Here is a 16589-nt window from a genome sequence, read left to right as displayed (position 1 = left end):
AAAACCTCAATCACCCTACACATGTCATCAAGTCCCATGGATGGGATGGATCTTTTTGACCACTGTTAGTTCAGAAGACAACACCTATAATGTCCATACTCTCCAAACTCAGGAAGAATAGTCCCCAGGGGAGTTTCAACTGTTTAGCAGTATGTTCCAGCAATGGGAGCCTACAGCTGCACTGTCTTGGCAGCATCCAAGGCAAAATCACTGTTTGTCCCACCGATGAATCTGACGAGTACTCAGACTGCTCATACATTCTCTAATAGTGGCTTAGGGACTCTTTTTAAAAAATGCTGAACGAAGAAGCAGATTCAATTTTTCCTGTGCAATTTGCTCATAAGAGCTACATGTATTTTTCGAATACTTTAAAACTATTTTCATTTATTCTAATCAGATGTAATGCACAACAACTAACAACTAATGTATCCTCCTTACCTGGGAATATGCTCCCATGAACTTACTTCAGAATAAGCATGCCTAGGATTGCACTCATAAGAGCTGGTTAACACAGGCCAGGGGCAAGTGGTAGTGAGGGATTTGTGGGACAAATTAGATGCAATTGTTTGAATGTTTTACTTTATTTTATTTGGTGCAAGGAGTGTGCATATAGATATTGGGGCTCTGGCAGGGGCAAATGATTAAATCACTCCCTTCCCTGACATTGGATCTGGTACCTATTTGGATTGGGCTTCCCCAGCTGCAATCTACTTTAAAATAAACATTCACTTGCATGAATAATGTCACATCTGTTTTGGCCCTGAGGGTTGTGCCCAACTGGTATTGCCTCTCCACTCCCTCCCAAATTAATTTCATACTTCCAGAGTTTTCTATGTCACGTGTAAACTTAATATAGCTTCTTAAATATTTTTATTTACTGATATATTGTCTGGGAAATGGTTGTATTGGATAAGGGCATCAGGCAGCAAGGGCAAATTTCAAACAAATAAAAAGTTACCCTATCTTGCATACGAATCCATTCCTGATGTGCAGTGTAACCTGATGGGTGTTTACTTAGACATAAGTACTACTGATTTCAATGGGTTCTTTGTGTTCCCAAGTAAGCATGCATTGAACTGTAGCATCAATTTTTTTGTGTCATATTGGTGACTGATTCAAGGGAAAACTGTGAACTTAAAAGTTATCATGGCCTTTAGCAGGCACATTTTACTCCACAGTTTTTCCTCTTAATGCTACTTACAGAAGTCTTACCAGAGCAGTAAATGAGAATTTCAAGCTGAAATGGTTAACACTGCCTATTTTTTTTTAAAGCCATTCTGTCTATTTGCTTACTATATTATCAGATTGTAGTGAACATATATTTCATTTTAAAGCATAGCTTTATAAGATGATTCTGAAAAGGATTCCTTCAACCTGCACATTGTACTGATATAAAAATGAGAAAATCTATTGACCAAATTCACAGCAAGCTTAATAACAAAGCAAGCAAGCAAACAAAAAGCAGAAATGTAAACAGATGTATTCCTTGGAACTTTTTCTTTTAATTAGAGGCTTTGAGCAAAATATATTCTTTAGACTTATGTCATAAATAAATATAATCTATTCTACTAAGCTGAAAGGCACAAACTCCAGCAGGGAAAAGGGCAGATAACCTCATAGACATATGGATGTTTGTTCAAATACATGCACAGACCAAAGGAAAGTACGTGGAACAATTAAATATGCAGTCCTGGGAAGTTTTCCTTTTTTTGTTTGTTTTCAAGGCTTTCTTTCTTAAGAACGAACTCTTATGTATTCAGATGTGCTTACAACTTTCAAAGGTTTAAAGGGCTAGAAAAATGTTGGGATTTGATTTTACCTGATCCCATCTGTGTAAGGCAGATGGTTATTGTCTGGATCTCTTGAACTGTAGTCCATGGTTCAGTTGAAGGGCAGTGGGCACAGCATGCATAGACAACTGTATCACCGCATGAGTTAAGCACAGGTCCACTCAAAGGAATGGTGGCTTTGGGGTGGGGGAGGATATTGGATTACATGCAAATCTAAAATAAAAAATAAAAAATTATCCAGCCTAGAGATTCATTACTGAATGAGATCATTGAGATCAAAGTATCAAACAAAAATGCAAATGTATTTATCTGTTGTAATACAAGCTGTCTCTGTGAAGCCCTGGAAACATTTCCTGTCCTTACATTTAAAAAGAAAGGGATTAAGTGCTTTCACTGAATATTAAATATTCAGCATTGAAAATCCCACAGAAATACATTCTCTCTATATATATATTCTAATATATTATGATTGTGCCACACTATTGAAGCTATTACTCATTAAAAGAGTGTATTTAAACTGCTGTTGAAGTGATATACAGCAAATGTCCAACTCCTAAGACTTGATGATCCAGCAAAGCCATTTTATTTATTTTTTACTGGAGGCTTATAAGTTGTTAGAAGGTGCAACATCAAAATCGCTGCTGGTCTGTAATTTTGCAGTCGTGTTATGCTAACAGCCAAATACCACGTCGGTGGAAATACTTAAGGTTAGGAATAATTTTATATACATTGCTTATATACATATGAAAGTCAAAGAGAACATACCACGGTGTTCTGTTGTGCCAGAAGCGGTTTAGTCATGCTGGCCACATGACCCGGAAATCTGTCTGTGGACAAACACTGGCTCCCTCGGCCTGAAAGTGAGATGAGCGCCGCAACCCCATAGTCGCCTATGACTGGACTTAACCGTCCAGGGATCCTTTACCTTTACCTTTATTTTATGACCCTAGCACCACATCCAATCATTATGAGTGACTATGATGGTGGTGTACCAAGTGACTTCTGCTGATAATAATATTCTTCATGCTTTTCCCCCATATAGTGGGCCAGCATGTTGAAAGGAGCCTTGGGGCTGCACATTTAGCATGCCCCCTCCAAATCACACTGCTCTTCTTGCCTCCACCATTGCATTTGATGTGTTGAGAACAATGTTTACAGCAATGAGCCTTTCCTGGGTGTGGAGGCTCCCTGCTTCAAACTTTGTTTGTTTGCTTCTTTGTTTGACTTATTAATTGCTCCAGGAAGAGGTTTCTAGGTAACATACAATGAAACAAAATTAAAATATCTAAATGTGATAAAATGTGAACTACTAGTAAATAAAGGGATCCGGGTGGCGCTGTGGCTTAAACCACAGAGCCTAGGACTTGCCGATCAGAAGGTCGGCGGTTCGAATCCCCGCGATGGGGTGAGCTCCCGTTGCTCGGTCCCTGCTCCTGCCAACCTAGCAGTTCGAAAGCATGTCAAAGTGCAAGTAGATAAATAGGTACCGCTCCAGCGGGAAGGTAAACGGCATTTCCGTATGCTGCCCTGGTTCGCCAGAAGCTGCTTAGTCATGCTGGCCACATGACCCGGAAGCTGTACGCCAGCTCCCTTGGCCAATAAAGCGAGATGAGCGCCGCAACCCACGACTGGACCTAATGGTCAGGGGTCCCTTTACTTTACTAGTAAATAAAAACAAACCGAAGTACAAAACTTCAAATTCAGCACAGTAATATCAGATTAAGAACCCCACCCAGATACACACAAAGAATTGAACAAGAACTAAAAAATAAGTAACATTAAAATGTTAAAAAGTAATTAAAGGGCTTGGGAGACGGGGAAGGTCTTTGTCTGATGTGGGAAGGATATAAATGTATGCAGCAGGAGAGCCTCCCAAGGGATAGCATCCTACAGAAACTCTTTATAGTTGGGAGGAAAATAGCAGAGGTGATGAAGATGAGTGATGATTTAAGGAGCTTCTTGGCTATTAGTAGCTGGTGGTATTCTATCAAAAGAGTGTTTGAAGGTGTAGACTAGACTGTCTATCGAAAGTTAGCTGTCAGATGCTCAACCTGCACTTCAAAGCTCACTTCAGGTGGGAGACTGTACAGAGGTCAAGTCTAGAATACTTCCTTACATACTCCCTTAACATTAAGAAATCCTGATTCCTATTCTCTTATTCCTGAGCTATAGGAACCCAATCCTGACCAAAAGACATGTCTTGGTTTATCTAAAATTCTAGGCTTAGTGAGTGACAATACTGGCATAGATACAACCTTCAGGGCAATCTGGTTCAGCATTTGATGTGGTACTTCTGTTTTCAGCTTAAATCATGGTACTTTGCCAAACACTCAAGAACAGATGTTGCTGGGCATCTTCTATCAGATTTCTAGTATGTGTCTTCAGCATGCCTCAAAATGCACCCTTTCTCTAGAACCTTATTTATATAGTCATCAACTGTGTGTTTTAAAGGCAGTGAAAATAGTCACTGTTGATTAAGTGGAAAACATTTTTATTTAGAAGATTGCAATTGCAAAAAATGCAAACATCCATGATAGGCAACATTACATTAAAAGATTGCAGGCCATTCTTTGGATAAAGATTTTTGCTTGAACTTGAATTTGCACTAACACTTGGGACTCCATACATGGTTAAATATACTGTGATACAGATGTGTCAGTTGTACAGTGGTACCTCGGGTTAAGTACTTAATTCGTTCCAGAGGTCCATTCTTAACCTGAAACTGTTCTTAACCTGAAGCACCACTTTAGGTAATGGGGCCTCCTGCTGCTGCCGCGCCGCCGGAGCACGATTTCTGTTCTCATCCTGGGGCAAAGTTCTCAATCAGGCTAAATCAGGGGTTGGCAACCTCAGGCCCATGGGCCACAAGCAGCCCACAGGGGTCATTTAACTGGCCCCCAAGCCGCCCCTGAACCGAGCCACCTGCTCGTTGAGTCCCTGAGTGCTGTGCTAAACCAGTGCAGCACGGGGACTCGCTTCTGTGGTGCCGGAAATCGCGGGTGCGCTGGAGTGAACCGGCCCAGGCAAGGTAAACCTTGCTGACCCCTGGGCTAAATGCACACCCTGAAAATCAAAGCAACATTCTAAGCAGGGCTCTCTAGCAGTCAATGTTGGTTCTCTATCCCTGACCTATATCTCAGCGATGCTCAGTGTTCAGTCTGAAAAAGCTGTTTTTTGAGCAGAGATTTCAGAGACATTCCCCAGGTGGATATCAGTGGGGTTTTTTAATCAAAAAAATACATATGAAATCACTGCTTGGCTTTGTTTCCAGCTGACAGAACACTTCTGTATGCATTTACTTACATTTAAATGGAATTTGATTCCAAGTAAATGTGTTTAGGAATGCAGTGTGTGTCTATCTTTGCTCAGTTCTAAAAATCCCAAAGTGTTCTTTGGCTGGAAAAGGGACATTCCTTCTCCAAGATCTGGCACTGAGGAAGAAAATCATCTGTGACACATGTGTGGAATCCTCTTGCCACTGTAGGACAGCTTTCTCATCTCACTTTTTTAGGTCCCAGTGCACTGGGCAACAAAACTTTGCACAGTTCTATACTGGTTTTTCAAAAATAAATAAAATTAAACTTTATGCAGGGTCTTCCTTTGTTCTTTTCTCTAAATAAAAATTGGGATGGTTGGGGAAAGGTTAGTGAAATCTGACAGGAGTGAAAAAGAGGGTTAAGGGGGTAGGGATACAAGGAATAGGTGGGGATGAGTAATTTTGTTGTTTTTAAAAAATGAATGAAACGTACATTAACAAGATTGCTATTTCCACATGTGTACACACATACACAATCCAACCACCCAAATACACAAATATTACATAAGACTATGCAAATATTTACTGCATAAGGCAAGTACTATAAAGATCAATAAGACTTCATGCTCTTTTATGGGTTATATAGCCTCTCTCTCCGTGTGTGTGTGTGTGTGTGTGTGTGTGTGTGTTCTGCCCTTGTGTACAAAAAGAGCATTGGAAATTTAAGATGAGTTTCTTGAAATTTATTAGTTATGGTTGAAATCTCATTTGATGAAGCCATGTTTTAAGAGAGACTTTCTACATGTGATGTCTTGGAGGTGCTGAACTTAGGTTCCCTTCCACTGGAACTAAACTTATTTCTGCCCTACTCTAGTTTTTAACAGGTCAGGATGTGACTCTCACGAACTACTGCAGTACAGACAACACTTGGGACTCTGAATTTGCCCACCCATTGGGAGAGCTCAGTGGACCATTCTCTATTTTTACAAGCATTTTTCTTCCACAGAAGCCATGTCTAAGAATTTGTGGTTCATATTATGATGGACCTTAGATTAAAGAGCAAGGTGCTAGCAAGTGTAATGGTTTTTCTCATTAATAAAGACCCCTCTGGATCAGACCAAAGGCCCATCTTGCACAGCATCCTGTTTTCACAGGGGTCAACTAGATGCTCATGGGAGTCCACAAGCAGAACACAAGTGCAACAGTATCCTCCCAAACAACAAACAACATTTAGCAATTTTTGGCTGACCAACTTCACCTACAATTTTGTCCATTACATTGGGCAATGGCCTGGCCTCAGTACCTGCATGAACAGAGCTTTTTCTTTTTTATCTGGCTTGATTCTAAAAGCCATCACCACTACATCTCTGTAAACTTACAGGATCAATCCCCTACACATTTTTACATTTTTTTTCCTAACATGAAAGAAAGTTGAGGAGACAGTCCAGTTATAGCATGATTTCCTGTTGTGAAGTAACATGATGTGAAAATAGTGTACAGTATTACCAGGCTTTTGAGATAACATGCTGTTATTTTTACTTTGTTAGATGTTATCTACTGAAAAGAGTAGAAATTGTTTTAATTGAGGGCTGTAGTTGGATCCCACACTTTTCTATGAACATTTGTAATAAGGAACCATGTGTGGGCAGAAGTATTTGCTTTTTCTCTGGACCAACTCTGCTGTTCCTACAGGGAAGTCATGCTAGCTAAGATGGAGCCAAGCAGATCCTTTTTACAAATGTTATCGGAGTACCATGAATTTACTTTGTCCACCAAACAACTGTCATTGGTAGGATGCAGCGGACAAAATCTGCTTTCATAAAATCCATGCTGACTGAATGCAATCTTACTTTTCTCTCATTAAGCTGCATTAATTGAGCCCCACATCAGTGTTTCCATTACTGTACCCAAAATCAATGCTGAGCTAACTGGCTTGTAATTAGCAAGGTAACTTTCGAAGCAAGGACTATTGATAGTATGATAACAGTTTGTTGCAATGGCATTATTATTTTTTATTATGTCAGAGGCTTAATGTACTGTGAATCCAATTACGAACTTTGATGTTTATTAACTGAGGACAAGGGAACTGTGCTCTGTAGCCCCAACCCAGTAGGTCACTTGTGCATATATATGACTTTATTGTCTCTATTCTAAATCTGCTCTTCTGGGGGAGGAGGTGTTTATGTATTTAAATTTAGATGCATGCTTAAGTCCTTTATCGAACTGGGGCCTGGGTTACTCTACTTCCTTCCTTATAGCTTAGAAACTATGTTTTTGCCGTTTATTTGGATTAGCTTCCTTATCTTACATTCCTTTGCCACTTCTAGCTCACTAGTCTTATGTGCATCTTTTATTTCTCCAGCAAGAGACATTCTCCTAATTGGCAAGAATACAGAGTCTTTTACCAAAATGCCGCCAAGTTCCTTCATTTGACATTTAATCTAAATAAGTAGACCTGGAAATCTTCCTGGAAGTAACTTTTTTTTTTTTTTTTTGCAGACATAGCACAATAAATGTATATACACAAGAATCAAGCCCCCCCCCCCCAAAAAAAACGTTCTAAGGATTTTTGCACTTATCACCACATTATAATAAGATGTAGTTACTAGGCAGAAGTTCTTCCCCTACTAGTAGTGACTTTTTTGTGTGTCTGCTTAGAAATAAGATCTGCACATACTTTTATAAAATACTGTGGAGATGAGCATTCCCCATTCGAACACAGCATCCACATGTAGAGGGGCCCCACTCTCTAAGAGTGTCATGTTTTCATTGCCTTACTATGCCATCCAGGCAACAGAACAGCCTAGAAAACAAGAAGTCTCCATGTATATTTTATATCTTCCTCAAACCAACTCCATCTGCTCAGTTTTTAAGCTCTACAATTTGTAGAACCCCTTAGAGCGGGTTGGTTGGTGAGACTAGGACACACAGGCTGCATACACACCATACATTTAAAGCACCCCCACAAAAAAAGCCACAAATCCTGGAAAGTGTAGTTTAGGATTCCTAGGACCCTTAACAAATTATAGTTCCCATGATTATTGCTTCAGAATGAGAACAGAAATCGTGCTCTGGCGGCACGGCAGCATCAGGAGGCCCCATTAGCTAAAGTGGTGCTTCAGGTTAAGAACAGTTTCAGGTTAAGAACGGACCTCTGGAACGAATTAAGTACTTAACCTGAGGTATCACTGTATCTCCCAACTCTGTACTGCTATTACAAATTTGAAGGAATCTTTCATGAGTCACATATTTGTGTATACTTGGATAAAACAGGTAGTCAAATTAGGTTTAAGTAAGCTTACTGTGTTCCTATTATGGGGCTTCAAGGCATATTTTATCCTCCCTGCCTCTGTCCCTCTTTGTTTAATATCCAGTCTGAAAAATAATTTTTGAGATCTTGAAACTTGTTTCTGACACTTTGGTTAGTCCTGACCATGTCTCTCCACCAAATGAACCACCATAGTAGGGCTTCTTATCATTCTTTACCAGGGCTTCTGGGTCCTTATTAAGGTATCAGAACCCCTGGGAAATGCAGTTTCCCAGGAGTCTTCTGCCTAAAGTACTGCTAAGCATGGTCACCAAAGTGGGTGTCAGGATTCCTTACTAAGTACAGTGGTACCTCGGGTTACAGACGCTTCAGGTTACAGACTCCGCTAACCCAGAAATAGTACCTCGGGTTAAGAACTTTGCTTCAGGATGAGAACAGAAATCGCGCGGCGGCAGCGGGAGGCCCCATTAGCTAAAGTGGTGCTTCAGGTTAAGAACAGTTTCAGGTTAAGAACGGACCTCCAGAACAAATTAAGTTCTTAACCAGAGGTACCACTGTATTCTAAACTTCTCAACTCTGAACATCAGCTGCATCACTAGTGTGCAGGATATTTAATTGTGGGTACATTATATATACATCAATAGATGGTAGAAAAGCAATCCTGAAACTGCCCTGATCTTACTTTCCTGAAGGTTTCCAGAGCCCAAAGGAGTCACTGCACTCACTATATAGCTTTGGAAATTCCACAGGCACTCTTCCCCTGAAAGTTTGAGGTGCCTTAACCAGAAAGTGCGCCACTCAATGTTTTCCCCAAAGCCAAACTCCCTTCAACTTCCTTAATATTTTCAAACTCTTCCCATTAGCAGCATTGCCCCCCACTCCTGCAACCCAAATGTCCTTTTGTACACTTGCTGTTACTTGACGTTAGGCAAGTTTGCAGCATTAAAAAGTACACAACCCTGTCAGTTTCAAACAATGCATGGGGGGGGGCCTCCCACTTCCTCCTCACTTCTTGAGGAAAAAAGAATTAAGGCTGGCATCTTTCGCACCAGCTTGTTCCTCCAGAGCAAAACTGCTAATCAGATTAAGGTGCAGTAATTGTTGATTTAGTTAATTAGCAGGAGGGGTTTTTTGGGGGAGGGGTCGACAAACGGAGCTGGGAACAGAGGGAGCTCTTGCGTGTGTCTTTTTTGTCGTTGTTGCAAAGTGGGTGTTTTGGGGGGTGGGGAGGCTTCTGCCCCCTCCTTCTCCCAGCCCAGCGCCTCGCTTTCCCCGCTTGCCTCTTACTTCGCAGGCACCCTAGTTCCCAGCACACAATAGCAGTATTTCGCCGAGAGCTCCCTCACGCCCTCCCTCCCCTCACCCCCCTGCCTGCCTGCCTGCCTCCCTCCCCCTGACTTCCCTAACCCCTGCTGCAGGCACAGATTTGTCAGAGCCATTCAGTTGAGACTGATTATGATTGCAGCAGATGGGCTGGATTTGACAGCCCCGATCCTAAGCAGTTCCTTCAGGGCGGCGCAGGGAGTCGATAGGCCCCGGCCGCGGAACCAGCAGTTCCTGCACACGGCGGTGGCCGCCAGAGCCCCCTCCGCGCGTCCCCTCGAGGAGCCGCCGCCGCCGCCGCGCCTGAGTGGCTCCCCTCCCCGCGGCAAGTGTGCCACCTTCCCACCCCGCCGCCTGGCCGGCCCTCCCCAAGCACATGCGAGGCGGCGGCGGCCCTGCCGCAGCCCGACAAGGAGCGCCAACTAGAGCCAGCCCGGCAGCAGGAGCACAACAAAGCGGAAGAAGCGGCGGCGGCTAAAGCAGCGCGAAGAGGCGGCGAAGGCGGCTGATGCTCCGGGGGCCCCTCGCTGCGCCGCCGCCGCGGCCATGGGAACTTTAGGAACTCGGGGCCCGCCGACGCCGCCAGCGACGGGCTCCTGCAAGGCTCCCGGAGGCCCGCGAGGATTATAGAGGCCCCGCCCCTGGTGCGCGCCTGCTGCAGAATGCCGCTCCGGAGAGCAGGTAAGAGGCGGACGCCGACGGCGGGGCCCTCCTCGGGCCTCACCTCTCTTTCGCACCCCCCTCCCCGGCTTCCTCACCTGCTCGCCTGCCGGCTTCCCGCTCCAGTTCTGGACTGGACCCCGCCCTCTGGCGTGTGTCCCCCCCCTCCCGGGCCGGCGTCTCCTCCCCTTCACTCCTGGGTTAAGGGCGAAGTACGGGAGAGAGGTCGTGGGGGGGGGGGGACGGGCTCGTGCGGGAAGCAAGATGGGAGAGCAGCTGACACGGGCACGCATGCTGTTTTTGCAGCGGTTCACGCGTGCAGTGCATGCATGCACGCGAAGAGGCCGGCTTGCGTGCGGGCGCTTGGTGGGTGCCTAAGTTGCATGTGCACGGCGAGCGTGGGCAAGTGCATGGGGGCGAAGCGTGCTGCGTGCGTCGACGCCAGCGTGGGCGGCAGCTGCTCCACTTCGCAAGGTGATTTGGATGGAATGCCCTTCTTCCCGACAATGGAGCATTGGGGAGATGCCGTTTGTAGGTGTAAACACGTGCATATGTATGTCTACCAGTGTGCCTTATTTTCTCCTCCTGATTATCTGTAGGAACTCATTTGTCAGGTCGTTTGTTCTTTAACCGCTATGCAAACCGGTGTCACCCTCGGCACACATGCTACTGTGCAGATTAATGCACAGACACTAGGTCTGAGCAGCAGTGCTAGCCGGCTGCCAAGTTCTCAACAGCCTGTACAGGACTAGCATTGCTGTTAAACATGTGGTGAGGGGGCAACATGTGGGGCAAGGGGAATGGCAGCCAGACAGCTGCTGCATAGCACTTTGGCGAATCGGGATTAAGCACAGTGGCCCTGTTGATTTCCGAATGGACGGAGTAGTTAAGTCTACAAATAGGAGACACTTGCTTCTGTCAACTTCCTGCTGTTGATTCTGTCATTTGGAGTCCCTCCTGCTGCTGTCACTACTCCACCAGTTTTCTGAAGCTCCTGTAACTCTTACCCTTTCTTGTCCTTTTTTAAATTACTGCCGTGGAATCTTTGCTCCTTCTGGCCCAGCATTTCTGTCCTTTCTGCTTTTTGTTACTGTTTCCATTTCTTCCTGCTGCTATCCGTTGCCCTTTCCCTTGCCTCTCATTTTCCTGTTCCTTCTGCTGTCCCTGCTCTGCTGTCCCATCTGCTGCTGCCCCTCTTTGGTCACTCCTCCTTTTTGCTGCTGCTGTTGCTGAGGAGGAGAGCCCTACAATTGTATGCTCTGTTGCTACTGGCAACTGCATGTACCGAATTGCTACGCATCCATAAGCAGCTTAATTCTGATTGATAGCAGAGAAATATGATATTTTTTAGGATGACCAAAGGGAGAAAGGGGGGTGGGGAAGAAAGACCAAAGCTTTCTGTGCTCACATGTGTGTGTGTGTGTATTTGTATATAATTTCCATGATTCAGATTTTTTTAATCTTGGGGGGTTAATCCCAGCGGCTTCCTCCTTGTGATCTGGCTGGTTTATCTAAGCTGTTGGTGTGGTTGCAGTAGACCTTTATTTCTGCTCTTCATTATCTATGCCTCTGTTGGTTCAGATAAATGAAGCTTTTCAAGTAAATTTACTTCTGTGCTTGAGCACTGAAACCGACCTATCTTACTGACCCAGAAGGATTCTTTAAAGCTCTCCGGAAGCAATTTGTAAAGAAACCAGCTCACTCCAGATAATAGAAATATTAATTTCCCTTTCTTTCCACCCTTTCTTTTCCTGCCCCTGTTCACCTTCTCTTTTTTTTAAAAAAAAGGCTACTTTCCCCCAAGTGCTGGAAGGGTTATGATCAGTGCAATTAAATATCCTACATGATCTGGTGAGGCATTAATTACACCATATGTGTTTTGTGTTTGATGGGGGCTATAAACTGTCCAGCTACATCTTTAAACATCTTTAATTTTTTTTGCTAAACAGCGAGTTTTGTCTATGTACTGTGACTTTGAGTATTTTAGTATAAAATGACAAAAAGTTGTGCCTTTTTACTGTTGTACCAAACTCTAATTCCCAACAGCTACTGCATCTAAGCTAAGCAGCAAGCAATACTGTGTGTGATGATCCTCATGCATTGTAAACATCACTTGGTGTATTCATGATTCTATTGGTTAGAGTGCTAAAGGCACAACTGTAAGTTTACATGATGTTGTATTGCAAGCCTGCATGCTTAAGCTTCCTGACAGGCTACTTTCATAAGTGACAGAACTACTTAATATTTTAATGATACTTCGCTACATGGATTTGGAACTACTTTACATGTTGCATTATAGAAAGTCAGTCTAAATGAAAAAGATGAACAACAATTGTTTAATCATAGATTCATTTTATTCAGAGCGTTCTGGTTAGTGATGGAGAGCTTAAATTGCACGGTTAGTTCTTCCAACAAGTGCAATTAAGCATAAATCACAGTGAGAACTGTAGTGTAGCTATCATTTAATCATATATGATTAAGGAACCAATCAAACTATGGCTTTTTGTGGGAATTGGAAAGCTGTGGTTTTGAAGATAGTTGTTTCATCACAAATGAAATATTGTCCTTGAAATAAATCCCATCATTTCTACCAGTGAGCACACATCATTCTATTTATGCCAGTACCATCTAACCTAGTCCATGAACATGGCCTGTTTCTATCCCTTCTTAATTACATTGCTTAGACCTGCTATTCAGATGTCATTATATACTCTCACCCTATTTAGCATACTTACGACAATTGATACATGAACTGGTTTATGATGTGCAAGAAGCAGTTTTATACAAAGTTAGGCCACACGTCCATTTAGCTCAGTATTGTCTACACTGACTAGTAGCAGTTCTCCAGGATTTTGGACAGTGGACTTTCCTAGTCCCACCTGGAGATGCTAGGTATTGAACCTGGGACCTTCTACATGCAAAACATCACCTGCAGGCCTTCTCCATAAAGATGAGTTTATGGAAACTCTCCTATAGTGTCCTCCTATACAATACACTTGTTTGAATCCAACTGTATCAGTTACTGAAACGCACCTTTATTATGTTTCTTATGGTCTGTCTGTCTGTCTCTTTTCATCCATTAACTCCTTGGCATATATTTGGGAACAGAAGGGCTGATACAATACTATTATTGTCATTGTCATTGTCATTATTATTATTATTATAATTATTATATTTTATTGGAAACTGGGTAATGCCATTTTGGGGACATGTAATTTCAGATGCCTATGCTGTGAGCAGCATTGTGACAAGTCATGTGTTGCTTCTAGAATGAACATTTTTACATTACTGCAACTGATATTTGTTTTATAGTTACTCTTAACTGTGTTTTTGGCAAGATGTCACAGTACTGTTGTTCTCATAGTTGTGTTGATGAATAAATAAATTGGCAGAAGGTATCACAAGTTTTGCATTAATTAAATATGTTGATTCCTTTACTGCATGGAAGCATACTTAATTTTAGTGTCCCAAGATCAATACTCTTCAGGATTGAGCTAAACATTTTAGACATAGAGTTGCCTTCCCTATTTGCCTTCTGTATTCACTTGTAGTATAACACAATGGCTCAGTTTTCATGTCACCATAAGGCAAACCATGGCAAACTGTGAACATCATCATCATCATTTTATTTGTATGCTGCCTTTCCACAGTTAAAAACAATGCTCAAGGCGGCTTACAACATGACAAGATTTATATAATTACAAAAGTCATAAACAATAAATAAACCACATAAAAATACACAACCAACTGGAAAACAATGTTCACATAAATTAAAATCAAAAACTAAGAATACAGCATTAATATCACAGTTTAAAATGGCATAGGTAAAAAATAACAGCAATTTAAAGAACACGCGCACAAAAAACAGAGCCCTCTCTGCCCAGCGGCAGCAGTTCTTATAGGCCAGTCAGGCCCCTCCCTAGACCAGGTGGTGAGTGGCAGGACTGGGGCCCACAGGCGCTCAGCAGGGGAGTCCTCCTGGGTAGCAGCATCAGTAGAAGCAGTAGTTCTTATACGGCCCATCAGGCCCTGCCCTAGGCAAAACAAGTTTCTTGGTACACAGGGTGAAGACTGTGGCCACTGATCACTGCCTCACTACTAGGAGCCAAGCCAAACCATGACTTGGTTTAGCATTACATTCAAATCTGGGATCATGTATGTCTAGCTCCAAACAAAGCATGAGTGGCGAGCCACAAACAAATCTTGGTTACAGCTTGTGGTTTGTTTGGAGTGAGACCAAGCATGAGCCTGACTTCAGAAGCAATGCTCTTGGTAGTGCAGCAGCAGGAGGACTGTAAGAGGACCAAAGTGGCCACGATTTTCAAAATGTACACCAGCACACTTGGCTCCTTCATGCTAAACGGTAGTTTGGCATTGTATAATGTGCAAACCATGCCAGGTGTGACCTCGTTGTGCTACTCTCCCCTCTTTGCACCTCCTTAAAGGCATTGGCTGTCAAGTGTAGGGAAATGCACTATACACTATGTGTGTCACATTGCACCTGTTCTAGCACACATTATCAGGAAAAGAGGGCAAAATAACATAGAGTAGTGGCAATACTTTGTTCTGCTCCTTTGTGTGGAAGTTATGTGTGTATTGACTGTGAGGCTAGTCCTACCTTTAGGCAAAGTGAGGCCATTGTTTCAGGCCATGGGTGCTTGGAGGCTACTTGGATATATGCAGGAGCACCTTGACTGTTGGAGGATAGAGATGTGTGTGCCACATGGCCCATCCTGCATCCCGTAGTTAACCTGGAAGATTCAACTTCCAGTCCAGTTGGCATTGTGGAACGATGGCCGTGCCATTCTATCCTTTATCACAGGCGTAAGTTTGTTTTGGCCTTGCCCTGATGAGCTACACCATTCCGCTTCAATCATGTGTGCTTATCAATTTGGGATGCTTTGCATGTTGAAGGTCCCAGGTACTCTTGTTAGAAAGAGACATGGAGATGATAGGATAGTCTCCTGTCTGAAACGTTGGCAAGGTGCTGCCAGTCAGAGTAGACAATACTGGGTTAGATGGGCAAATAGTCTGATCTTCTGTAAGATAATGTCCTGTGTTCTTCCTGTCAGTGTGCTTCCTCCATGAGCTGGCAATGCTGCATGTTTATTCAAGTTCTTATCCTTGCCATAGAAAAACAATGGATAATATACACTGTCACCATGGTCTGAGTGGCTGAACTGGCAGTTGTCCTGTTTGTTAACTTTTCTTTTCTTTTTTTAGTTCTGAAGCTGTTGCTATTTTGACATTATCTAAAATCCTTTGAGGGGCTTGTTTTTGTTTTTGTTCTTTAATAACACAGCAGCCATTAAATTGTATTTATATATTCTCAGAGGAATATCGTCTATCTTTGGATTCCAGGTTGCTTGGAATGATGAAACGGTTATTTGGTTTGGAAGCTGAATGACATTGGCATCTGTCCCTGCTATAATGATGGGTGATGGATGATAGACGGAAATTAAACTAAAAAAAAAACTTAATAGAGCAATCTACCCTCATAGGCAGCTTTCTCTGTTTCGATTTGCTTATTTTATTGCTGTTCTTCAGAATTGATCTCAAGGCAGTTAATGAAACAATTAATAAAACTAAGTTAAAAATATAAAATCAGCAACAAAACAATGATTATAATAACATAACAAAAATTTTAGTAGATGATATAATCCCTGATTTCCATAACCTTGGGCAATCTAATCAGTTATGCAAAAGTCCTGGGACAGCTAAGTTGGTAGAAAATGAGACTTAACTTGAGAGTTGTGGGTTTGAGCCCACATTGGGTGAAAGATTCCTGCATCACAGGGCCCTTGTGGTCCCTTCCAACTCTACAATTCTATATAAATAAAGGCTAAGTAAATGCATACATTTCCACCTGTGGTTGGAAGCTTCAAAAGGTAAAAGCTATTGCACATCCATGGGGAGAGAATTCTATAAATCACAACAAGATCTAAAACAAAGACACAAAAAAACCAAACAGCAACAACAACCCCCCAACAGTCCCCCAGCTCAAGTTTTGTTCAGCAGCCTAAGCTTTTGTAGCTGGAGTCAGTCAGGCCCTGCCCTCACAAGCAAGGCAGGGAGCAGGTCTTCCAGGATTCACAGCCAAGATGGTCTTGCTGCACCTAGTTCCTTTTCAGCATTTGAGGAGTAACTCCTTTCTTCCAATATCCATTTTGTGCTTACAATTTAATGTCAAAATTGTCTAAACAGAAAGCTTGTAAATATAATTTATTTAAAATAACTTTCAGCTCCGGATAATATCCTTGTTTCAAAGTTCATTAAGCATAAGTTTCAATTT

At 42.6% G+C, this 16589-nt stretch overlaps 1 protein-coding gene and 1 long non-coding RNA gene across 10 annotated transcripts in view; one reads left to right on the top strand and one right to left on the bottom strand.

The window, feature by feature from the left end:
* The window catches only part of LOC309376052, a 44867-nt gene extending 34310 nt beyond the window's left edge, over window positions 1-10557 (bottom strand). Inside the window, exons 1-2 of the long non-coding RNA XR_014171052.1 lie at window positions 10396-10557; window positions 1820-2003 (exon numbers count right to left, since the gene is read on the bottom strand). This is a non-coding gene — a long non-coding RNA (uncharacterized lncRNA). The remainder of the gene's footprint in view (window positions 1-1819; window positions 2004-10395) is intronic.
* The window catches only part of NCKAP5 (NCK associated protein 5), a 617165-nt gene that overhangs the window by 253369 nt on the left and 347207 nt on the right, over window positions 1-16589 (top strand). For 2 of the 9 annotated variants that reach the window (XM_081921450.1, XM_081921452.1), the window contains exon 1: window positions 10608-10771. The exons of 6 other annotated variants lie outside the window; for them this stretch is intronic. In XM_081921450.1, the coding sequence (XP_081777576.1) occupies window positions 10623-10771 (149 nt within the window). In that variant the 5' untranslated portion in view covers window positions 10608-10622. Of the gene's footprint in view, window positions 1-9988; window positions 10319-10607; window positions 10772-16589 lie in introns of those variants that run through there. One more of the 9 variants, XM_081921459.1, reaches the window with a different exon arrangement.

Source organism: Podarcis melisellensis, assembly GCF_964234715.1.
Source record: "Podarcis melisellensis genome assembly, chromosome: 1".
Taxonomy (NCBI): Eukaryota; Metazoa; Chordata; class Lepidosauria; order Squamata; family Lacertidae; genus Podarcis; species Podarcis melisellensis.
The sequence above is the reverse complement of the archived record's forward strand: the minus strand, read 5'-3'. Positions and strand labels throughout refer to the sequence as shown.